Source organism: Ursus maritimus, unplaced genomic scaffold (assembly GCF_017311325.1).
Source record: "Ursus maritimus isolate PB19 unplaced genomic scaffold, ASM1731132v1 scaffold_27, whole genome shotgun sequence".
Taxonomy (NCBI): Eukaryota; Metazoa; Chordata; class Mammalia; order Carnivora; family Ursidae; genus Ursus; species Ursus maritimus.
Window position 1 is genome coordinate 23,739,270 of NW_024425230.1, and position 25,608 is coordinate 23,764,877.

Below are 25,608 nucleotides of genomic sequence, written 5' to 3' on the forward strand. Positions count from 1 at the left end.
TCTCTCTGGAACTCCACTCTTATCCGTGGGTCTCATTCTCTGTCTTTGTCTCTGTTACCCTGTCTTTTCTCTATTTCGTAGCTTTTGCCTACTCTTAGTGTCCCCATCTTCGTGAACTCACTTTGCCCTGGCCTCTCATCTCCACTCCTGTATGTTTTTTTACCCTATTTCCACTGCTTACTGCTGCTCTATCATATGTTTCTGATCACACGTTCTCAGGAACAAGGTGTGGCCCAGCTTATCTTTTTATGCCGGGCCCTGGCAGAGGTTACACCCATGGATTGGCCACGCTTGGGTTGGACGGTCACCTCCTGGTCTGTGAGTGGTGGTTGGAGTGGAGTCACAGAGTATCGAGTGTGTCTCTCTGTGAGCATGACTGCCTAGAGGGGGTTTGGGTGGAGGCAGTTTCCACACCGGACGACCAGTGCAGAACCTTCTTTCCCCCGCGTATTAAATGGGGGAACTGCTGGACGACCGGTGCAGAGCCTTCTTTCCCCCACGTATTAAATGGGGGTAGAAGTTGGGGGTGTTGAGTGAGGCACGTGTTGTCCAAAGGCCTCCGAGATAAGATGATGCTCTTATCTGTATCTCAGTACTGATTCTCTGCCAGAGGGCATTCCCACTGTGAAGGTGGGACAGTCTGAAGGGGACCTCCTCCCGCAGGAGGGAGACCTGTTGGTTGAAGAAACTCCACAGGAGATTTTTAGTTCCCTGTGTCTTCCCCTCCTTCCCACCCCCTTCCACTATCCTCTTCATTAAGAATCTCTGCACTAAGTGTTAATCAAATCCTTTCTGATTCTGACTCTTGATTTCACTGGCTTTCAAAAATTTTTTCAAATCCTTACTTCGATTGAAAGAGAGGGTATTTTTCTAGTTTAAATTAAACATGCTTACAAAACCCAGGTATGTTACAGAAATGGTGTGGAAAACCCAGGTATATTGTAGAAGGTGATACTTAGCATTTTCCAGGGACACACTTCTTCCTTGAGAAAATGGAGTGTCTCATCTTTACCTTTGTGACCAAAATTTGCTACAAATGTTGGGACCATATTGTTAAACCTTGTTATTTCCCTGTGTCTTACCTCTCTTTGTCCTTCCCACAAGGATACCATCCATTTATCTAGTTATTTAAAGAGTTAGGAAATACTATTCATTGTACATTCTATTAAAAAAATCCTAAGGGGATGTAATTCCTTTGAATCCAGAGTTGAAATAAAGATGAGAGAAATGTCTTTAAATGGGTCAAATAATTTGAAGTTCCTGGAGTTTTCTTCAGATAGTCTCAAGGCTTATTGCTGCCATTGCTACAGTGTAGCCATTCTCTATACCTGTATTACTGCTGGAGAACTTCTGAAATGAAGCGTTCATTTTTACTCATCTTTTTAAAAATTCCGAATTCATTTGCAAATCTGTATATATTATAGGAAATTCAGTATATTATAGAATATACAGTAAAACACAAGAATGAAATAAAAATCACCCCTAGTCTTACCACATTATGTTTTCAGTTTGTACATCTAATCCAGCCGTAATCGTGTGTGTGCGTGCGCGTGTATTCACACAAGCTGTGAGGTAAGTGTCTAACTTAATTTTTCCCCAGTCATTAACCACTTCTTAGAGCAGCAGTTAAATCTGATTATTAAGTTGTGTATTATTAGTTCTTGACGTGTCGGTGTGGATGCCTCTACCCGAGCAGTGCAGGCTAGAGAGTGAATTAATTGTACCCATCCCTGAAATACCCCCCCAAGCCCCCAGGTGGGGGCAGATGCCATTCACCTCCAGCTGACTGATGCTCTGTGGGGATCTGCTTTTTCAAGAAAAGTTGGCATCGAGCTTTTGGTAAAATCTTCCAGTTTTTAAGCTATTGGCAACTTCTTTACAACTTTGTGAAACACCCCATGGAAGAAATTGTAGCAGGCTTTCACTTCCAGGTTTCGGGTTTGTAGCGTGAGGCGCACAGGCCAGCTAACAGCCTGGTTCGGTGAGACACTCAGTGTTCGTCCAGGAGGCAACCACACAGAGCTTGGAGGCCAAGGACAGGCAGGGCTCTCTGCAGGCTCTCTGGTCTTAATCTGTGAAGACGGGGCCAACGGGAGACTGAATGGTGCCACCCACGTTCACACCAGGCCAGCATGTGCCGGGAAGTGTTCTTTCTTACTGAGACACAGTAGCTTCCCTCTCCTAGAAATGTGAACACTAATGCGCGGTCCCAGTTATTGTCCTATTTATGGGACTGAGGCTAGCAGGGAGGGGTTCCATCGTCTGTCCCTTGTTTGGCTAAAGGTCGGACTTTTTTCTCTTAAGATGACGCTTTTCTTTTTGAAGCGTTCGGTTGAAGCTGGGTGTGAGTAAATGGGTGCATGATGGTTTGGTTCTGAGCCGGGTGCCTCGTACACATGACTTCATGGTCATCCTCATAGCAACCCCGTGAGATGGATACTGCCCTCATTGTACATACGTACAGAGTGGAGTTCAGGGAGTTTCAGAAACCTTCCCAAGGACAGAGGGGTTAGCCTGTGGCAGTGGTCCTGGGAACCCGATGATTCCGTTTCCAGCTTGTTCACTTGGACCAGGAGTCTCTCAGAGGTCGGTCAGTCCAGACCATGGCTGAAGGCTCCTGAGGCGTGCCCCCTCCTGTCCACAAGGGGTTGCTGGGGCCGCTTACAGACATCTTCTTGTGGCTAGCATTGCCCACATCCCTACTGTCCTTGGTCACCACCTAAGATGGGAGCCTCTCTAGCCGTCTCTTCCCCATGTTTCTCTGTGATGTTCACACCCTCCTTCAACATCCTGCTCTTGCCTTCCTTCCCAAAACGTGCTCTGAAAACGTTCCAAGGTAAACAAGCATCTCTCCATCCTCAACGTCTTTTTGTTGATGTTCTCTTCTCTGCCGCGGGCCTGGCTGTTTTCCCAGGACACTGCTCTCCTTAGACTCATTCTTCCTTGCTCCATCCGTCTCTGGGTTACGACATGGGGTTGCCATTCTCTTTGTTCCCTGGTTCTGGTTCAAACTTCATTCTTCCAGCCTTGTTTTAAAACTCCCCTCTCTTTTGAGGTTTATACGGTCTAACCGTTCTCCTCTTTCTTGTCCTTGTCAGCTCCCTGAGGACGGCGTGAGCTCATTAGTGATGTTGGCACCTGGCTCGTAATTTTCTTTTTACCCGAATCTGCCAGGGTAGCTTTCTCCATTCCTGACAGTGAGCCCTCCCGACGGCATGGCCTCTCCACTGCGGCGGTGTGTAGGTCTCCACTTTTCTCACCCACTCGCTGTCACGGCTCCTTTCTAGATGTTAGGACCGCCTGGAACTGCCCGTCTTTGACATTTCAGCTTGGAATACTCCCTCCTCACAGTCTTAGATCCTCTTGCTCGCTCACCTGTGGGGTGAAGTACCCGTTCTTCGACTTCATCAAGTTCTCCAGCTCCTTGAGCCCCGTCCGCGTCCTGCATTCACTGCCCGCCTCTTACAGCCCAGATGGGTCATCTCGCTGACAGTCCTTCCAAGGGCCTGTTTCTTTGCCTTCTGTCTTATTTTTCTGAGCAAAACTGTAACCCTGGACGGAGCTGGCGCTACACTTCCTTATTCTCCGGGGCTGGGGTCTTGGCTGGTCCTCAGGGCTGCTGACGGACTTCCCTCTGCCAGGTCTTGTGTGTTCTTTTAAACCTCCTTCCCGACCCCAGCCGTCCTCTCTTCCCCTCCCGCACAATCTCAGCAGACATCCTTACCTTCTGCGTCACAGACATGGAACACCTCCCTCTGCTGCTGGCCACCGCGCCTCCCCCCGGGCTGGTTTTAGTGTTTCTGCTGGTCTCCTGTCAGCGTGGGAGACGCGTGCTCTGGACTTGGCTCCTGTTGAGTTCCTTCTCTCCTGTATCTTCACCGACACTTGACCATCAGCTTTTAAGGATGCTCGCTCCAGTCTGTCTTATCTTGGAAACATGCTCAACCATCCTTCTAGCTCCACGTCCCGCTGTGCAGTCTTGGTCAGAGGTGCGTTGCAGCAGCTCTGATGGTGGGACCTGCGCCTTAACCCACATGAAATGACTAAAAGATAGTCCTTGGTCTTCCCTCCAGGTTGAAGTAAACAGATTCTAAGCAGGTTCCAACCAAGGTTTGGAACCCTGACGTACGTTCCGAGAAATGAGCATCAGCCTTTTTTTTTTTTTTTTTTTTTTTTTACACAAGGCTTCTTTATTCTGGTTCTTATTTGATCCTTATAGGCAAAAATGCCAGTAAGTAGAAAGGTCAAGACAGTGTAGACGTGTAATTGCTAGATTTACTACCCACGTAGCAGGATTTCTAAGGTGGCGAGGTTCCTAGTGATGTCACAGTTCAGGGTGTGGCCCCAGTACTGAGTGGCCGGCACAGATGGGCCCTCGGGGAAAAACCACAAGCCAGTGAGGCCGAGTGGTCAGAGGTGGCCCATGTGTGGTCTCCTTCATTTCATGTTGCGGGAGGGTCTGAGGGGACTTGAGGATGGGGCCGTGCAGCAAGAAAACTTCATTATTTGCCATTCATAGTTGTTTGTAGGCCGTTTTCTCACTCCTCCCTGAACCACGTCATTTTTGACATTTATATCATCAGGAAAAACCACCCACAACCTCTTCTTACAGCCTTCTCATGAAGACACACTCAGTTCTCCTGCCGAGACCTGTTAGCCATGTCGGCAAATAGGAGATAAAATGTGTTGTACAGTTCTGTGGAATAATGAACCATATCTGTTGATTTACAATAATCTTACATACTGTTTTAAAATAGAAAGGGTTAGTAGTCATATTTCCTGTGGGAACTTCCTGTGCAAAGTCCTGTGGTTACCATATAGTTGGGGCCTAGCTTACGTCCCTAAGTGTTGCGTGTTCTGTAAGTGTTGTGCTAGGGAACATGTTCTCACGTGGCTCGGGCTCTTCCTGTGTTCCTGATACTGTATTCTCCTGACACTCCGAAACAGAAGAGACGCTTGCATGAAGTACGGATCTTCGTCCACGAGTGATGGACATCTCCCTTTGTTTGAGGTCATGTTGTCTCCTGTTGGCTTTCTGTGTGCGTGCTGGACACACTGGACATCTCCAGTGTTTTGGAAATTGAACATGACCTCATGTAAAGTTTTCCACTTCACAAAGGAGACCTTTGGCAGGCACTGGTGACTGATGTGCACCTTCCGTGAGACAATTACCCGTGGCACCCTAAACCTGGAGGACTCATGGGCAGGGGAAGGGTGATTTTCCGTAACTCCCTGTGAGCAGAAACTGCCGGCAAGATACCTGCCACGATGAACTTCAGGGCTTCCAACTTTTTCTTTTCCCCAGTCGCCTGGAACATGAAAAAAAATTGGATTGTTGCGCTGCCAATGAGATCAGTCCCTGAAATGAAGAGGTGTGTTTTGGAATGCCTGGGGAGTGTGGCTCAATGCGTGAGCAGGAGTCAGTCCCTTACTCTCCTTCAGGACCGTGTGACAAATCAGGGAGGTCATTTAGCGTGCCTAGAAATTATAATTTCCCTCAGCAGTAGTAATAATATCACACCTAGTTTGTGTGTGTGTGTGTGTTTGACCCTCACGAGCACAAACGGTGGTAGATGGCATTCGGGGAACAAATCTTTTTTTTTTTTTTTTTTTTAAGATTTTATTTATTTATTCGACAGAGATAGAGACAGCCAGCAAGAGAGGGAACACAAGCAGGGGGAGTGGGAGAGGTAGAAGCAGGCTCATAGCAGAGGAGCCTGATGTGGGGCTCGATCCCACAATGCTGGGATCACACCCTGAGCCGAAGGCAGACGCTTAACTGCTGTGCCACCCAGGCGCCCCTCAGGGAACAAATCTTAAACAGCACGGCATGGCTGAAGACAGCAGAAGAGTTGCGTTTACGGGCTTTTTTTTTTTTCTCTCTGATGGATATTGGAGTTCTTGTCCCTACCTTTGAAATTTAGTTTGAAGTGATTTGGAAAGAGTGAAGATGAAAAAAATCACTGAAAGTCAGAGACCGGCTATGTGCTGAGCTCTGTAGTTATCAGCCGTGTGAGTGACCGCGGTCCCTCCCCTTCTCTCCATCAGGTACATATGGAAGTCAGACTGGCTTCTTTACTACAGAGCTTCTCTGGGGCTTTAGTACATGTGTGTGTTGTGAGCGTCTTCCTCACCCCGACCCCCCTCCACTGTAGTTCCCAAAGGTTTCTGATCATGCAGTCTTGTTTTTTATTTTGCCTATTTGCAGGTGAAAACACTTAGTCTGTCACTAGCTTTCTGTTGTCTTTGAGATCTGAACTTGCTGTCCTTATATGAATTTCAAGGGGTCTGGAATTGGATGCATAATTAGGGGAGGGTAGATAGAGGATGGATCGGTAGGTAGGTATGTTTGTTTTTCTGGGCGTTGTCTAAAGGGCTGTAACCCCAGTAAAAGGCAAGAGCACTATTGTGTAGGAAGCCTAAAGTTTCTCTGTAGATGCATTTTAAATTCTGTAAAGGACCTGACAGCAGACACAGCTTCTGGAAGTTTGTCTCAGGCCCAGCTGTTGTCAGGCAGGGTGGGAGAGCGCTTCCAGTTCTCCCACACTAGAGTCTGGGCTTTCAAATGAGCGAGCAAGTGTTGTTTCCCCAGCTGCAAAGTATAAAGGAATCTAAGACTTCTATAGGAAGTGACGAAGGTCATTAGAATGACCTGGGTGTGTTTCTGGCTGGCTACTCCTGGTGTGACCTGTGTACATCTCTTCCCTTTGGGGGCATGTTTATCTATGAAGTGAAGGGTTAGGCTAGGGAAATGTGGAGAGATTTTAGGAATCTCATAGCTTCTGTTTGACATGATGCGAGCTGATTGGACCTTGGACCCTGCTAGCGCTGCTTATTTTCATTTGGCTTATTCAGTAGAGAGCATGGGCTTATCCCAAAGGGCGCTGGGAGCCCTGACAGTAAAAGGCTCCACTGAGGCCCAGGGACCACTGTCCCCGGGCTCTGTGTCTTTGATGTTTTTGGTTTTCTTTGGAGATATCCACAGTCCTCTGTCTGGTTGGAGCCTTCCCTGGTGGGTGAGCAGAGCCAGGATTCCTTATAACGCACCTTGCACAAGAAGACCTGGAACAGGTTGGCGATGGGGTGTGGAAGGGCGGTGGTTTGTAAGAAGCAGCCCATTGTTCATTGGTGGCACTTTCTCCCACTGAGCTCCGGGGCACTTTGGAATCCCTAACCTAGTGTTTAGAAATTCAACCCCAGGGGCGCCTGGGTGGCACAGCGGTTAAGTGTCTGCCTTCAGCTCAGGGCGTGATCCCGGCGATCCGGGATCGAGCCCCACATCAGGCTCTTCCGCTATGAGCCTGCTTCTTCCTCGCCCACTCCCCCTGCTTGTGTTCCCTCTCTCGCTGGCTGTCTCTATCTCTGTTGAATAAATAAATAAAATCTTTAAAAAAAAAAAAAAAAAAAAAAAGAAATTCAACCCCAGTGGACTTGGCACATGAGACAAACTTGGTGCCATCTTGAGTGGCGTGGTCAAAGGTATGTCTTTGGAGTTAGATGGGTTTGAACTTTTATTCTACCATTTTTAATTGTTTGATCTTAAGCAGTTTACCTCAGAGTCGGGTTCTGGTTAGATGTTCTCAGGAAAGATATTTAAGGTTTCTGTGCCCTAGTTTTTCTGCAAGGGGTGGTTGCTAGTAAACACGACCCAGTGTCTGCAAAATGCTTAGCACGGTGCCAGGCGCAGAGTCCACGAACGTGAGCTCTGGCTGTGGTTACTGTGGTCTTTGCTCAGTATCACTGTCACCTAGGGCCCGAGGCGAGTCGTCAGCTTGTTCAGATGGCACGGGAGCAAATCCTCTGAAAGGCCTGCACAGTGTAGTGTCTAGCCCTTGGGTCCTGGAGTAGCTGTGGAGCACACAGAAGTAGAAAGACACCGAGTTAGGAGGGAGAGCAGAAGTAGTGTGTGGGGGGGAGTCTGAGCGATCAGTGATTGTTTTGCCTTTAAAAGAGAGCTGGGGGGCACCCGGGTGGCTCAGTCAGTGAAGCATCTGCCTTCGGCTCAGGTCATGATCCCGGGGTCCTGGGATCGAGCCCCGTATCAGGCTCCCTGCTCAGCTGGGAGCCTGCTTCTCTCTCTGCCTCTGCCTGCTCCTCCCCCTGCTTGTGCTCTCTCTTGTCAAATAAATAAATAAATAATCTTAAAAAAAAAAACAAGAACTGTATCAGGTTTAGCAAATAGGGAATGAGTATAGACATCTAATGAATTTCTATTCCGCGTGGTTTCCTTCATCGTGTTCCAGCGTGAAGTCTTTGTAACCTAGGGTGGCCCATTCTGGCTCATGTGGGACTGACCTAGGAGTTAATGGGATGTGGGACCGACTTGGGGTTTGATGGGATGTGGGACTTTCAGTGCTTGGGACAACTCCGCACGGGTTATCGTCTGACTGAAAGCTCAGCACTCTTGTTTGTCCGGATGGTTAAAGAGGTAAAATCGGTGTGTGAGCACGTAGCACATTGCTTGGCACATAGTAACCGCTCTTGGAAGGTTTGGAGAATTGAATCTCGATCTCAGGCTCACACCCTGGTCTCCCAGAGCTTGTAGGGAAGTCGTGGCCAAGTGATTTGTGTCTTTGCATTTCCTGCTTTGGGCCCCTTTGAACAGCTTCTGTGCTCTGGCATTGGTTTCTTTTGGTCTCAGCTTGGAACCTGGGGAGTGAAATAGTAACATGTACCTGGCAGGGGTGCTGCAAGGATTCAGGGAGGTGTGATTAGCGCACGGAAAGTGTTCAGCACAGTGCCTGGCTCCAGTAAGCTCTTAGGAAGTGGTGACTTGGGGAATGATAACGTCCTTCAACATTTTCTATAGATGCTGCTTGGAGGCAATAGGTCCCTCGGTGGGAATTCCTCAGTTGGAGCGACGGTTGTTGATTGAGCTTTTTGGCTTCTTTAGCTGTATTCAGTCACTTCTTAGCACCTTTCTTATTCTAGAACGCCTGAGGGAGGGTTTCGTGTGCCCGCACAACTGAACGTGTGTTCTCAAATTCCATTTCAGGGAACGAGGAGTACCTGATTAATCTGATAGACTCTCCGGGGCACGTGGACTTCTCCTCGGAAGTCTCCACAGCTGTCCGCATTTGTGACGGGTGCATCATCGTGGTCGATGCCGTGGAAGGAGTCTGTCCACAGGTAGTGGGTCGTAATGTGGAAATACGTAACTGGTCAAATAAAGAAGGCGGAGGAAGGGGAGGGACTGCCCGCCGATGGCTCTGTGCATTTTAGACGTTTTACCCACAATCAGAAAGTCGGTTTTACATTTCATTCGATAATGGTCCAGTCTGTGATGGAGTTAGGTCACCTGCGCCCGGAAGGGATCTTAACGAGGATGGTGTCCTTAAGTACTTGGAAGCATCCGTGATGCCCTCTCAGAGAGGGACTCTGCCAAAGTGGGGGCGATGCTGAATTTGGGGAGGATTCTGAAGTGGGAGAGGTGGTAGATGGCAGGATACTGAGCCCGCTCTTCCCTACGGGAGATTCTCTTCTGTTGGCTTCTCGGGCTACGCTCATGCCTCTGCCCACCTACACACCCACTCCTGCCCCCCACCCCTTCTCTCTCTCTCTCCTCCATGCCCTCAAGCTAGTGTTTCTCCTTTGCACCAAAGGTGGAAGAGTTCACCAGGGTGATGTGCTGGGTGTGGACCTCGGAGTGGCTCTCCAAGCTCGGTTCTTATAAGGACTTGTTTGGAGGCCTTATGTTTTATCTCAAAAAATGTTGTCACGTTTGTATCCCACTTTTTAACATACCTTGTTTGTTGTAATATTTTTAAAAAAGAATGGTAAAAGCTTTAAATTATTCAAATGGAGGAAATTTGATAATTCCAAGAAGTTGTGCCGTAACTGCCCTGTCATGTCCCCCGCTGGTCTCCCCTGAGGGCACAGATGCCCCAGCCGGAGAAGCACAGCCTTAGTCTCTGTCCTGACAAGATAAGTGTCATGAGTACACCATACTCCAGAAGAGCAGAACGGAGGTTAATGCCAGGAGGGCGCTGGTGGTCAGCAAGGAGCACGTGGGGCCTTCCGGGGGATGCCCTGGTTTTCCGGCCTGTGTGTTGGCCACATGAATGTTTGTTTTCTCATTATTCAGTCAACTGCATAATTTTATTTATCCTTCTTAAGTGAATTGTCAGTTCCATAAGGGCAGTTTCTTATCCGTAGTTCTTTCCTTCCATGGTGTAGACGTCATGAGTGTTTGGGGAGCACCTGTTGTGATACACGAGTATGGAAATGAGCTGATTACGAATCAGGATTTTCTCATGTGCTTCAGTTATTTCAGATCATGAGTTTTACATTGGCCTTTCTGTTTTCATCAGACACAAGCTGTTCTGCGACAAGCCTGGCTCGAAAACATCCGTCCGGTTTTGGTGATCAATAAGATCGATCGCTTGATAGTGGAACTGAAATTCACCCCGCAGGAGGCCTACTCTCACCTCAAGAATATCTTAGAGCAGGTATCTCATCCTTTACTTCAGTGTTTTACAAATCAGGGCTCCAGGAAGAGTTGTAAGGAAGCTGGTAAGTTGTCACAGAAATTCACGTCTTCTGAACTTTTCCACGCACGATCGCTGTGTGTTGGAGTCGTCATACCACAGCAGAGGGAGCGGGAGGGGCGTCCCCTCAGGAGTCCCCTCCATCCCCCGGAAGCACCCTCCATACAAAGCTTGGGTAATAGGTTTTAATGCTCTCTTGTTAAAGGTCCTGTATTTTTGTTCCAAAGCGAAGCAATATTAGGAGGCTCCTTGGTTTTTTATTACCTGCCTTTAGATGACATTTGCCCAACCATTTGTGCATTTACCCAGCAGACATTTGCGTAGCTGTATGTTGAATAAGTGAATTCTGGGATGTCCACTGTGTGCTGGGGAGTGTGAATGTGCCAATAGGTCAGAGTCCCTGTCTTCAGAGATCTCGCACTGTGGTGGGGAGACCTTTAAAGAGCTCTTTGGAGAGCAGTGAGAAGCGTGGGTGTGGTTGGAGAATGTGAATGAGGCTGCCTCACCCTGACTGGGTCAGGAGGGAGGACAGTTAGGAAGAGTCACAGGACAGAAGCCTTGAGATGGAAAAAGGTCGGGAGTTATGGCCAGGGCATTTGGGAGAGAAGGAATAAGAGTAAACTCGAGAGAAAGCATAGTAGGACGTTTCATTCAAAGAGCTGCACGTGACTTGCTGTCACTGAAGAGTGAGACCATGGGAAATGGGCAGGAGGTGGGAGTAGGAGGGAATATAGGGCTCTGATTATGGAGAACGTCGTGTGCCATGCATGGAGGTTTGGACTTTCTTCAAGACAGTGGGGCACCACTGATGAGACCAGCTGAGAATATTTGTTTGTTGAAGGGAGGAAATGATCAAAGTAGAGCAACGAGAAAGCGTGGATCAATGGATCTAGTTCCCCGTGGAGCCAGACAAGGAGGGGCACCAGGGAGGCAGAAGGAGAGGGGCCAGTGGTGTTTGCAGACAGACACGGGCCGATCAGTTGGAATCCAGGGAGCTTGCAGGGTTTCTGAATAATGGGTTCCATTTTCTCTCTGCGGCAGGAAATAAGGGATGGAAATAGTTGAGGATGGGCAGCCAGGAAAAGGGCCTGAGGAGAGTGGTGACAAGTCCAGGTGTGAGAACTGGCGAGGGAGCAGGCTCAGGCCGTGAACTAGGATTGTGGGGTTGTGAGTTCCTAGTGACTCCAGGCCCTGTGCTGCGGATGCCACTCCCTCGGGTCATAAAATGACCTCATGGAGGCCTTAAAATTTAGTCTTGCTGGGTTTGGAAGGAATGGGTTGATGACGTGTCCGTTAATTATTGTTGTAAACATCAGCTGCATCCGTGGAGCCCATACTGACTGACAATTCTAGATAGCGCGTCCCCCACCATGGATGTGCTAACCATCCAGTGACATTCTGCCATTTCACCCTCTCTCCTAGATTAATGCACTCACAGGAACTCTTTTTACTTCTAAAGTCCTAGAAGAAAGAGCAGAGAGAGAAACTGAATCCCAGGTGAATCCAAATTCTGACCCAGGAGAGCAAGTGTATGACTGGAGCACTGGCTTGGAGGACACGGATGATTCTCACCTCTACTTCTCTCCGGATCAGGGCAATGTGGTGTTTACGAGTGCAATAGATGGGTGGGGCTTTGGGTAAGTCTGTTCGGATCTCCTTCGATCTCCGTGGACTGTATATATAGTTGATCTCTTTAATGAAACTTTTTATTGTTGAAATAATGATTGATATAGAGTTGTAAGAAAGATTAGAGTTCTCTTGTACCCTTTACCCAGTACCCTCCAGTGGTAACATCCTGCAGAGCTGGAGCACGATATCACAGCCAGACTATTGACGTTGCTACTGTCCATCCCAGTGAAGATCCTTCATGTTGCCCTGATAAAGCCCCCCTGCCCCCCTTAACCCCTGGAGTCACAGGTGTCTCCCATTTGCCTAATTTATCATCTCAACAATGTTATAAAAACAGAATCAAACATTCTGTAACATTTTCTGGATGGGTTTTTTTTTTTCAGGCCGTGGAATTCTCTAGAGACGTAACTCATTTGTTGCATGTATCAGCAGTTGGTTCCTTTGTGTGGCTGAGCAGTGTTCCCTGGGGTGGGTGTGCCACAGATTAACTGTTTGCGCGTGGGACGACGTCTGGGTTTTTCCCCGTCTGGGGCTGTTGTGAGTGAAGCTACCACAAACATTCACGTATAGGTTTTTCTGTGAACATAAGTTCTCATTTCTCTGGGATGAATGCATGGGAGTGCGTTTGCTGGGTCCTATGGCAGTCGTAGGGTTTGTGTCTGTTTTCCAGAAGGGGTGCCATTTTACACCCCCACCCACAGTGTGGGGTGATCTAGTGTCTCCACATGGTCACCGCTGTTTGGTGGTGTCACTTTCTTTTAGCCATTCTGACAGGTGTGTGTTGTTATGTTATTGTGGTCTTAACTGCTATTTCCTGACCGCTAGCGCTGTGGAACATTGTTTCCTGTGCCCATTTGTCCTGCGTGTCCTCAGGTGAGACGTCTCTTCGTGTCCTTGCCTCATTTTCTTTAATTTTCTCTTTCTTTCTTCATTGAGGTCTGAAGGCATAGAACATTGTATTAGTTTAAAGTGTACAACAGAACGATTCGATATCTGTATAGACTGTGAAATGACCACCACGATAAGTGTAGTTTTCCGTATGCTGGTATAGAACAAGTTTGTTTCCTGTAATGAGGACTTTGAAGATTTACTCTCTTAGCAGCTTTCACATATACAGTACCATATTTAACTTTTGTCACTGTGCTGTACGTGACATTCTCTGAGTTACTTATTTTGTAAGTCAGTGTGTACCTGTTGGCCCCCTTGACCCTTTTTACCCCCACCTCTACCTCTGGCAACTACCAGTCTGTTCTCTGTATCTGTGAGGTTGTTTTATTTGGTTTTGTTTTTCTGTTTTTGTTTTTAGATACCACAGATTATATATATGATCATATTATATATATATGTTATATATATATATTATATATTATATATGATACACATCTTTATCCATTCATCTCTTGATGGACACTTAGGTTGCTTCCGTATCTTAGCTATTGTAAATAGTGTTGCAGTGAACCGGGGGTTACATATATCTTTTCAAGTTCTTTTTTATCAGATAAATACCCAGAAATAGAATTATCACATCCTATGCTGGTTCTATTCTTCATTTTTCAAGGCGCCTCCATGCTGTTTTCCATACTGGCTGCCCCAGTTATGTTCCCATCCCCTCGCCAACCCTTACTATTCCTTGTCTTTTCGATGTGGCCATTCTGACAAACGTAAGGTGATCGCTCGTTATGGCTGGATCAGCATTTCCCTGACACTGAGTGATGTTGGGCATCTTCATGTGTCTTTGGGCCATCTGTACGTCTTTGGAAAAATGTCTCTTCAGTTCCTCTGTCCATTTTTAAATTGCATTCTTTGTTTTTTTGCTCTTGAGTTGTATGAGCCCTTTATATATTTTGGTTATTAAGTCCTTTTCAGATACAGGATTTGCAAATATTTTCTCCCATCCCATAAATTGCCTTTTCATTTTGCTGGTGATCTCCCTTGCTCTGTAGTCCTTTGCCCATTTTCTAATTGTATTGTTCCGTTCTTTTACTGTTGAGTTTTGAGAGTTCTTCATATCTCCTAGATACTAGTCCTTTGTCTCATATGTGCTTTATAAATAGTTTCTTTCAGTCTATAGCTTGATGTTTCATCCTTTTTAACAGTGTCTTTCATAGAGCAGGATTTGGGTGGACATATTTATTTTTATTTTAGAGAGAGAGCCTTTGGAGGGAGGAGCAGAGGGAGAGAGAGAGAAACTCAAGCAGACTCCGGGCTCAGTGTGGATCCTGACTCGGGTTCCATCTCACCAGCCATGAGACCGCCACCTGGGTTGAAACCAAGAGTCAGGCGCTTAACCAGCTGGGCCACCCAGGCGCCCCTATAAATTATGCTTTTAAAGGCAAATCGAAGAACCCTTCATGGCTCCTAGGTCCTGAAGATTTTCTCTCATAGTTTTTTCTAAAAGTTTCATAGTTTTACTTTCTACATTTAAGTCTGTGATCCATTCTGAGTTAATTTTCTGTATATGATGAGAGACTTGGGTCAAGGTTCTTTTTTGGACTATAGATGTCCCGTTACTCCAGCACCTTTACCTCCCCCACTGGATTGCTTTTGTACCTTTATCAAAATCAGTTGGACACACCTGTGTGGATCTATTTCTGAGTGTTCTGTTTCCTCAGTCTGTGTCTGTCTTTCCACCAGTACCACACAGTCTTGATTACTGTAAGTATCTAGTAAGTCTTGAGATTGGGTAGGTTGTTTCTGCTCACATTCCTCTTTCTGGAGATTGTTTTAGCTGTTCGAGGGTCTTGTGCCTCTCTGTGTACATTTTATAATAATCTTTGTCTATATCTGCAAAAAAAAAGTGTTGCTAGGATTTTTATTGAAAATGCATGGGGAATCTTCTGTATCAATTTGAGGAGAATTGACATCTTTACTACATTGTACCTTCTAATCCATGAACACTGTGTTTCTCAATTTTTAAGATTTTCTTTGATTTCTTTCATTAGCATTTTATAGTTTTCAACATAAAGTCCTGTACATATTGTATTGGCTTTGCACCTACTTTTTCATTGTCTCTGAGCAATTAGAAATAGTATTATATTTTTAATTTGGGGGCTCACATAGTCCTTCCTACTTTTTGGAGATGCAGTGAATTCGTATTTGTATGTCGATCTTGTGTACTGTGACCTTGCTGAACTCCCTAGAATTTTGTGTCGATTCTTCGGCGGACGGGCTGCTTTATTCCCTCCTTTACTTTGCCACTCACTTTCCTCTTCTTGCCTTGTTGCTCTTCCAGGAGCTCCCAGGACTATTTGAATGAGAGCTGGGAGCGTGGACATCCTGGGCTTGTTCTGATCGTAGAGGGAAAGCACTGAGTCTATCACCATTAGTTATAATGTTAGCTGCAGGTTATTTTTAAATGTTCTTTATCAGTTTGCAGAAGTTCCTCTGTATTCCTTTTTTTCTCAGACATTTTTATGAATGGGTGTCAGATTTTGTCAAATGCTTTTTCTGTGTCATTTAATACAATCATATGATTTTTCTTCTTTAACTTGTTAATATAATGGATTACATTGATTGATTTTTGAGTATTGAACCAGTCTTGCATCTCTTTGCAGATTCTATGTAAAATGATTTATTTAGAACTTTATTCTTTGAATAAATTTAAAATTTAAAAGGTACAAAAATGTATCCACAGGAGACCATGAAGAGTCTCCCACCCTGTCCCTTAGGTTTTCAGTTCATTTCCCCACTGGAAGCCAGTGCATCCTGGCAGTTTCTTGTATATTCTCTGGAGGGTATTTATGCATATGTGAGCAGACACGTTTATGTTAACTTTTACTGTCTGCACTAGCAGAAGTTAGTATGGAAAGAAGCTAACTTTATTTGGGTGTAACCATGCTGGATGTTAAGCTAGTTATTCACTTTCCTTAAATTATTTCATTGAATTCTTAGGACAGTCCTTTTAAGTAGCTATTAATACGTATTATCCAAGGCTCAGCCACTAAGTGGAAGAGCTGATACTAAGTTTAACGTCTGTTTGACACTGAAGTTGGTGCCACTGACTGTGGGGCTTCAGTGGGGACTCCCCACTCTGGGATACAGGACCCTTGTTTCTTCTGATGGCCCCTTCTGGATATGTAATGCGGGCCATGGAATAGTGATGTCAGTGTTTAGAATGTGGTGGGCATTTGATTACATTTCTGAACCACAAGCATTACTGACTTGTGGAATCAGAAAATCCAAATATAATTAAAGAATTATTACTCCATGAAACCTGTCTTGAGCTTGGATGAACGTTGTGGGACTACAGTGAAATTTACTTTCGTCTTGGGCTGAATCATGTCTATGTTGCAGAGATAACAGAACCAGGCATAATGCACCAGGGGAAAACAGCCTATTCATAACATTTGTCAGTTTGCAAATGGGAAAGAAGAATGGATCGGAAATAGAGCAGAGTATGTGGCCTGCGAAGAGCCCAACCAGTCTTGGCTGCTCTGTCCTTCTTTTATGGGAACTTGCTCTTCACTCCCTTTTGACCGTGTTCGGTCATTATGCCTTGACAGGATAGTAAATTGTAATACCATGATTTTCCTTGTTGGTTTGTCATCAGTTGTAGAGACCGTAGCCCACTTGGTGCCCATGAAGGTCATACTAAAATTCAGAGAGCGGACATATAATGAAAGTAGAAACTACCAACCTGCAGAGAATGTGCCCTTTTCCCACTTGGCTGACGACTTGCCATGGTCACCATTTTGGGCCTCAGTGTCCTCACCTGACACTAAGAATGCTCAGATGATTTCTGAGAATTTCTTTGAGCTACAAAGTACAGTGGTTGATTCAGTCACATAACAGGGTCAGAATCAGTTTCCTAATCTGTCAGCATTTTGCTCGTGAGCCACAGGGTGGGGGGCTCGTCCTTTTCTTGGAATGATTTCCATAAATAATTGAATGTTTCAGGCGAATTTTAGTCTAAATCTCAGAAATTGATATTGGTTTATTGTGGAAGGAGAAGGGATGGGGGAAGAGGCTTGCACGGATGGCTTCGGGGTCCTCACAACTCTGGACACTTTGACGTGCTTTCAGTCAGTCAGCGAATCCCCTGCGTTAGGCCAGGTCGCATGTAGAGATCCATCAGTGCCTGTTGTCGACACGTGGACGTGTCCATTTACGGGGAGCTGGTGGTGAAAATGAAAGCACTAGAGGTGCTTTCCTGCCAGCCTCCCTGATAGGTCAGGGACTAGGGAAAGGTGGCAACTCCTGGGTCCCAAAAGGCGGGAAGGAGCACATTTCAGAATGTGGAGGATGGTTAAACTCTCACGCCGGGGACAGGATGAAGTGCGACTCGAGGCTGGACCTTTGTGTAGGGCCTCAGCCTGTCCTGTTGCGGGTATGAATCCGGCAGTCTGCTGACTTGGAAAGGTCAGAGTCCAGCTCTTGTTTTAGGTAAGTGCACCTGAGTTCCCAACCCTATAAAACAGGGGACAGGAGTCCTCCCTAGAGCAGTTCCGTTTGTCTTTGTACACCAGTGTTTTCGGCTCCTGCCGTTAACGTCGGCCCACTGGGCAGCTTGGACGCACAAGGATACCCCATAACCTCCCACTTGGCCATGTTGTTGCTCAGGAAGATAGGCCAGGACGGATGGGTCCATAGGTCTGCAGGTCTCTCGGAGAATCTCGTTTGAAGGTACACTGTGGAGGAAGTGAATTAAAACAGAATCCAGAAAGGAGAAATCATCATAGTTTTAAAATTATAACTAACTAATGACAGACAAAAAAGCACGAAGCAGTAGTGGGGGAAGGGTTGATGTTAAGCCAATTTTATGGCAACTGTGGGATGAAGAAGAATGGGAAGGATTAAAACCAAGACTTTGGAAGATTTCTGGGCCTGTATGTGTGAATGAATGATGGACCAGGAAAGGATTTGAGGACAGTGGCCTGAGCAGATGGGCGGGTCTCTTACTGTGCTCTAATTTATGATTCTGATATAGGTTTGAGAGTGTGGAAACCTTTAAATTTACCACTTTTCAAATTAGAAACAGGCCATGTACCTGACACAGTGTTGTACAAGACCAACAAAAGATCAAAGTCTGCGTACCGCAAATGAGCATTTAAAATCCTGGAAGCACGAGCAGAAATCACTGTGGAAATCACGTGACCAGAACAGTTACGACACTAAAAGCATGAAACACCCACGGAGGAGATACCTTTTTAAAGAAGGAAATTCCATTAAAAAAAAAATAATCCAAAGGTTTGCTACCTAAAATAAATAAACAGAAAGAGTAATAGCCAAAGGGTAAACACCAAAGCTTTGGCTCAATATGTCAGTTAAATGTGAGCAAAAAGAAAGTCAGTTTGGGGGCGCCTGGGTGGCTCATGGGGCGCCTGGGTGGCTCAGTCGTTAACGCGTCTGCCTTCGGCTCAGGGCGTGATCCCAGCGTTCTGGGATCGAGCCCCACATCAGGCTTCTCCGCTGGGAGCCTGCTTCTTCCTCTCCCACTCCCCCTACTTGTGTTCCCCCTCTCTCTGACTGTCTCTCTCTCTCTGTCAAATAAATAAATAAAATCTTAAAAAAAAAAAGTCAGTTTGGCAGTATTGACGAACCATGCAGAGTTTATAGAAATATATTGTGGTGTAAGGATCCTTGTTAATGGAGAATGGACAGAGATTAACTCCGTATCAGTGATCATAACAACAAAGTGCAGGAGGCAAAAACAAGTGTAAGTAGAAATCTGTGTGGTTTGGGGGAGATTTTATATCACAGTCAGACTGTTAACAGGTCAAATAAAGACAAACCATCTGAACAGTGTAATAATTTAAGTTAGAATTTAAGTGTCAGTGAAAGATATACAAAAAATTGGTCCTGTATCAGGCCAAAAAAGAAAAAAATGCAATTTCAAAAAGTACAAAATACGAAAATATTGGAAATTTGGTGTGCTCATCACTCGGTCATTACCTTCAGTTTTAGCCATGTAAGAATAGACCCAACTTGCCCATATGTGGATCAGAGCTTCTGCCGTATTCATTGGGGCCCTCGCAAGCATCAGGGTAAAGGTCAGGGCTCTTGGGTAAGTTTGGGTTGGAGAATGTGCCCGGGACCTCAGGCCACGGTGCTTGCCTCCTGTTGTCCTCCTCCCATAGGTCCTGGAATGGATCTGCAAGTCTGTGGAGGATGGCACCATGCCTGGCAGAATCAGGGGGTTAGAAGTAGAAGCCGCAGGGAGATGGGGTCTGCTGACTTGCATCTGGAAGGGACCTTCTGTGCCTTGCTGTGGGTGTGCTTCACCAGGAAGCCCGGGAGAAGGCCTGGCTCTTTTTACTGGTCCCTGGAACAGGCAGCAAAACAGAGCCTGTTTCTTTCTTGAGGCATGGGCATTGTGCACAACTGGCCACTGACCTCACTTGTGGACTAGCCACTGGGGTGGGAGAGAGACCAGTTGTGCTCCTTTCAGCCCTCCGAGGCAGATACTGTTGGTCTATAGACTGAGCTAGGAATTTGTGCAGAGAAGGGATCGAGGGATCCCTTCAAAAATGTAACAGTTATAAATTAATCATATGTAATGTATATAGAAAGCACGTATAATTTATATGTATAATGAATATAAACAAAATTATAATAGAAACTAAAATTTTGGAAAATTAAAAAAATAAACCCACCTGCACAAATCACTGTGAGATCAAACGGGAAATAGCGAGTGGCTTTGAGGTCATGGCCCGTTGAGGCCGGCTCCAGAATGCCAGCAGCCTGTAACTGCAGAATTGGATTTTGATTCCCGGACGGGTGTTTTCTCTCCCTTCGTCGTCAGTGAGGGGGACGCTGGACACTTACCTCCAGCACTTTCCGTGGGGCCTGCATCTGCTGTGGAGCTGCCACCTGCTGCTCTTCACGTCTCTGCTCCTACCACGATGGTGAGCTTGCACTCCTCTAGCATCCTCTTGCTCCCACCAGGCTTTGTTATGGTGAGAGAGTATCAGCTCATCGGACGGGGTTGTCCTTAACCCTGGATTCTGGCCATAGCACACTTGCCAGCAGATACCTAAGAACCTGTCCAGAGCATGTTACCTTTGGAGTCTGTGCAGTGCACAAAACAGCAGGCATCTTCCCAGATGCTGGTACTTTGAGAGTTAGACTCACACGTTACACGACATGCGCTGTTCCCTGCAGAAAAGAGGTTTTTCCTAGTCTTTGATCCAGAGGCACAGCACCGCGATGTGTCAGGTGACTGCTGTCCCGCCGCCGGGGTTTGCAGTGGTGCACACTGGTGCTAACTGGTTCCTCTCAGGGCTGAGGAGAGCTACGTAAGTGTGCATATGTTTTCTATTGAATCCAGGAGGCTGAAAAGCCTTTTTCTGGCAAGCTGTGGCTCTGGCGTTTTTCCCCGTGTGAGCACCAGGCACCTGTCGCGGTGGCGGGCTGAATCGAAGTTTCCTGCTGGCAGAGTTGCAGAGGGCAGCTGGAGCCTGCGTCTCCCTGGCCCTTGTTCTTCTGGCCTGGCTTTACACGTGCAGAGTTAGGGACTGAGCGATAGAGTGAATTCTAACCTGGGTGAACATAGAGCGATGGGACAGGAACGTGGGCTCTGCAGCCAGACTGCTTGGGTTGGAGTCCTGGCCTCGCGTATTACCTTCGGAATATCTCAGTATGCGTAGCTCTTTTGGTACAATGGGGAGGTGACGAGCACGAGCCCGTCGGGACAGGTGAAATGATGGTGTCTGGTAGTGCGCCGAGAACACTCTGAACAGCACCTGACACACAAACACTCTTCTTACTGTTGTCACTAATTAACACCCACACTTGCTTTTCTTCCAGAGTCGAGCACTTCGCCAAAATCTACAGTCAAAAAATCGGCATCAAAAAGGAAGTTCTTTTGAAAACCTTGTGGGGAGATTACTACATCAATATGAAGGCCAAGAAGGTTATGAAGGTGGACCAGGTGATGAGGCGTGTGTCCCTTCTCTGTGTCGCTCACGTGCCTGCCCCAGTCCCACTTGTACTGTAACACCTTTAGCAAATGTAATTTGTCCTCGGTTAAAGTGGGTCACTGCGTGAGGGGTTCGTGGTCACGTGTCTTATTTCCAAGTGTTACTTAAATGGAGTTCTTTAAACACAAGGGACAAAGAACTGCTTGTTTGTTTCCTCTTTCTTTTTTCAAGGGGAGCAAAAATTTCAGACCCTGTGCACTTAGACACATGTTTTGCCTCCTGCCTTTGTGCGTCCCCTTCACCATCGAGAGACGGCTGTTGCCGAGCGCGCTGTGTCCCAGGCTCAGCTCACTTCTGTCGCTGAATGCTGGTCACCAGGCCTGCTCAAGGGGAGAGGCAGGTGCTCCCAGAGCCCTTCCTTCTATAGGGAGAGGCGATCGATGCAGGACTGCTGTCACAGAGCCTCAAGGGGTACTTTCCTTGATGCTGCTTTGTTGTTGTTATTTTATGTAAAATTCAGGATTTTATAAATTATTCTCATGGAAGAGCATATAGATTCCTTTTAGAAAATATTTGTAAATATAAAGCCATAAGAAAAAAAAACACAGAAGCCAACACTGCTGATGCTGTGGTTTTAGTTTTTTTCATTCTTTTAGGATCGAGACATTAGTTCCTTGGTTGAGCTTATATTGTTTGTATAACGTAGCTGGTTTTTTGCTTGACGTCGTATCGTGAACATCTTCCCTTGCCATTAAAAGCCTTTCACAAAGCTCCTTAAAACAGAGCCAGTGTAGCGAGGTCGCAAAGAGCGTGGGTTGGAAGTCCAAGTCTGTGTTTGCATCTTGGCTCCACCGCTTACCAGCTCCATGGACGTTGTCCCCGTTCTTCCACCTGTAAGGGGGAGGTGGTCGGAAAGGGGCGTCCGTGTGTATTCCGTCTCACGTGTGTGACGGTATCCTTCTCGAGGTGCTGTTATTTTGCATGCAGTTTGGTAAGAGAAATGGTAGGGGGTTTTGTTTTGTTTTACTATCCTCTTCCTTGAAGTTGAATGTTTTCCATGTTCAAGAACGTGTGTAGAAGCCTGTGGAAGGGACCTGCACACGCAGAGTGAGGTTTGGTGCTCAGCCTGGGTGTCGTGTGACCCTTTGATGACAGAGGTGGGGCAGTTGCAGCGACATGCCCCACAGTTGGTCTCCTCGTTTGCCCGTCCCTGGTTCCCTGAGGAAGACAACGGTGGTTTGTTACCGACTGCACATTATTGGCTGTTTAACACATTCTTGCAACCATTTCCCACTACCTTACTGTTGAGTAAACATTTTCTAGCAGAAATGAGACGTACCGTTCACAAAACACATCAAGGATGAATATGTAAGGTTCCTGTTAAATATTCAGAAACTTAAGTGCACGTGTTCTTTTTTACAGGCAAAAGGAAAGAAACCTTTATTTGTGCAGCTGATCCTGGAGAATATATGGAGTTTGTATGATGCCGTCTTGAAAAAGTAAGACTGCCGTGAAATTGTTTATCTTTGGGCGGTATAATCTGCCTCACCATCCTGTGTGATGAGTCATGCTTCGGAAAGCAGAGATAGACCCAGGAAGTGAGCAGAGCCTTTGCAGGCCAGTTGATCTCAGGGCTTGGAAGCAATGTAAAGGAGTGTGTGTGACCCAGGTCAAGGGTAGCAGGAGGGACAGAGGAGCAGTCAGGGTTTGACAGAGTACCCGGAGGAGGGGACAGATGGATGGAGAGAAACACCGGATCTTTGTTTATACAAACCCAACTTATAATAAAATAGTCTTTGCAGTAGAAAGGGTGTGTTGGATATCCAGTATCGTTAATGGGGAACTTGGGAACACCCTTGCCTGATACAAGTGAAGAGAAAGTTTGCTTTAGTAAATTTGCTTTCAAAGTTATTCCAGAGTTGGAATCATGACTTTGAGCACTGGTATATAAGGCTGCTTCACCCATTACCGCAGCTTGCCTCAGGGGCCTGGGATGGTGCCCCCTGGGAGCCCTGCAGGAGGGGCCTCTGAAAAGGGAGGGAGTGGAGACCCTGGCGGGAGCCCCTCCAGGTATGTCCAGTTGCTTGTAGAAGAGGTACATTGGAAGTAAGTGTTTCGAAAAACGTGGTACTCCTTCTCCTGTCTGTTCCTTCTTGTCTGTGTGTGACCTCCCGCCCTTGTGTGCTTACTACAGGGACAAAGAAAAAATTGATAAAATAGTGACTTCTTTAGGATTGAAAATTGGAGCCCGGGAGGCACGACATTCAGACCCTAAAGTTCAGATCAATGCCATCTGCAGTCAGTGGCTGCCCATCTCCCACGCTGTGCTGGGTATCCTTTGTCTCGATGGTTTGTAATGAAATAACAGTTCTGACAAAGCAGGAGGAAACAGCATGTTACTGGCAATCAGGAAATCCTCTGGAGAGAGCACATTTCCACCCAAAGTAAGTCTTTTGTGGTTAATTAGTATTCTGCCCTGAAACTGTATTTACGGCTTATACTCATGAACGTTCTGATTCTCATTCATGGTCTCACCGATACCGATTCAGATACATGTTCTTTCAAAAAAGAAGACGCATTTTTTACTTTTGTTCAGTAGCCTGTAAAAACAAAAGATTTTATTTTACTAAGATTTACGTGTAAAGAGATAACTTAGATGGTTGTGTTGGATCAGTGTTTCATTTTAGTGCCATAGTTTTTTAGCAGATTTGGTATTTCCTGTCATATTAGTGATTCCCAGAGGACTTGATCTGAGGTGGTTCATATTAACTAAGGTAATTTTATAAGCAAATTTAAACTGTCTTCTTTTTGTTGATGCGCGTGTCCCACACAGTCCCCACGTGGGGGGCCGTGGGCACAGTGCCCTGGGTGTGGGCCCGCAGTGGCACCTCAGACCTACAGTGACACGGGCTCTGGTAGGGGACGTTCTGGTATACTAGCTGGTGGCTCATGGTCGTTTTATAGAAGTTTAGGTAGACCAAAACCATGTGGAAAAATGTTAGCACTTGAGGGTCCCAGGAGGCTGAGTTACTAAGCAGTGCTGTGCTCGCTCTTTCCCTGGGCCCTGCGTGTCCTGGAACATCCGTGGTAGGAGTCCTTCCTGGGCTCTGGCGAGTCCGTGAACTCCCTACTCTGAGATGTGGTGCATAGTGTTTCACAGCTCAGGCGTTTTCTGTAGGGACCAACACTGTCACCTCGGTATTTAGTGTGCGCTGGGATCTGTGTCGTTCACGTGCGTTGCTGGAGGGCCCATGTTCGAGGTTGTGAGTCCTTAACAGCAGACGTCAGCGATGGTGTGTCAGAAACTTCCCAGCCCCCTGGATATGACCGCCGAGAGGGTGGAGAGGCTGATGTGCGCAGGGTCACAGGCGTTCGACTCTCTCCCGCCGGAAACCCAGGCCCTGAAAGCAGGTGAGGTGAAGGGGACCTCGCAGGGGCCGGAGTTTGGAGCGTCCTAAGTCAAGGCTGCTCTGGACTGGTTTGCCAAATGCCAATCTGCTAACTGGCCAATTCCACAAAAGGCTGTTTCGCCAGAGTTGTAGTGTTGGTAGGGCTGTTTTGTTTGCCGCTGGGGTGAGAGACCAGAGGCTCTGAGCCCCATCCCTTCTGCCTTGATCTCGTCTCAGAGGCTCCCAATGACTCTGTGGCCCAGCCCCTGCGCAGTGAAGAATATGTCCCTGAGCTGCTGTGTCAGCACCGCGGCCGGGTCCCTGAGGACCATGGAAGTGGGTTCCGGGGCTGGGCCGCTCTCTGCTCCCCACAAGGGGGATCCGCCTGCTCCAGACTCTGCAAGCTGCCACGAAATTCATCTGCATGTACTCACGTCTCTGCTGCTTTTCCTCCCGTTCTGTTGAATTTGCAACCTCCATCGCCAAAACCACTTGGCTGCTGCTCTCGGGGCCCCTGTTGATTGTCCTTTGTTAAATCATCCGACTAGATCTATCACTAGCATTGGACACAGCAGGTCACTCCTTCCTGCGTTCCTCTCTGGCTGCTTATTCCTTGTGTCTGTTCCTCGTCTCTCTCTCCCTTTCCTCTCTCTCTCACTGTGGGAGCCCCCAAGCAGGGCCTGCGTTCCCTCTCCTGGCCATGTCACCCATCTCAAGGCTTGCCACCACAGTAGTCTGCTCATGACTCCCACACCTGGTCTCAGAGCCTGTCGCCTGTCCGCCGCCTCGGCTGTAGACTTGGGGACCCGTCGCAACTCTTCCTGCTCAGCTCTCTGAGGAGCATCTGATCCCCAACATATCCCCGCCAGGCTTCTTCCCTTCTCCCTCAGCCTGCTTTTCCTAGTTCTTCCCGGCTCAGTCAGAGGCTCCGTCCTTTCATTTGTTCACTCCAGAAAGCTCAGAGTCATCCCTGGCTCTCCTGTTTACTCACACTCCTGCGTCTAATCCGTTTGCACATACTGTGTATTCTTGCCTCGAGATCTATGCAGCATTCGGCTCCTTCCCAGCATTTCTGCTTCTGCGGCCAAAGGATGATCTCTCACCTGGGTGTTAGTACAGCTTTTCACCCAGAGTCCCCGCCTCTGCTCTCGGTTTCCCTTGGTGCTCGCTCCCTTGTGCAGCCAGAGTGGTCCCAGGACAGCGTGGGTCACGGCATGTCACACTGCTCCTCACCCCTAGCACCCA

General features: G+C 47.0%; 1 protein-coding gene across 1 annotated transcript in view; it reads left to right on the forward strand.

The window, feature by feature from the left end:
• The window catches only part of EFL1 (elongation factor like GTPase 1), a 120,664-nt gene that overhangs the window by 10,652 nt on the left and 84,404 nt on the right, over positions 1–25,608 (forward strand). The window contains exons 5-11 of the mRNA XM_040642875.1: positions 8,996–9,129; positions 10,311–10,448; positions 11,910–12,124; positions 20,862–20,985; positions 22,397–22,473; positions 23,169–23,305; positions 24,263–24,385. Coding sequence (XP_040498809.1) covers positions 8,996–9,129; positions 10,311–10,448; positions 11,910–12,124; positions 20,862–20,985; positions 22,397–22,473; positions 23,169–23,305; positions 24,263–24,385 — 948 coding nt within the window. The remainder of the gene's footprint in view (positions 1–8,995; positions 9,130–10,310; positions 10,449–11,909; positions 12,125–20,861; positions 20,986–22,396; positions 22,474–23,168; positions 23,306–24,262; positions 24,386–25,608) is intronic.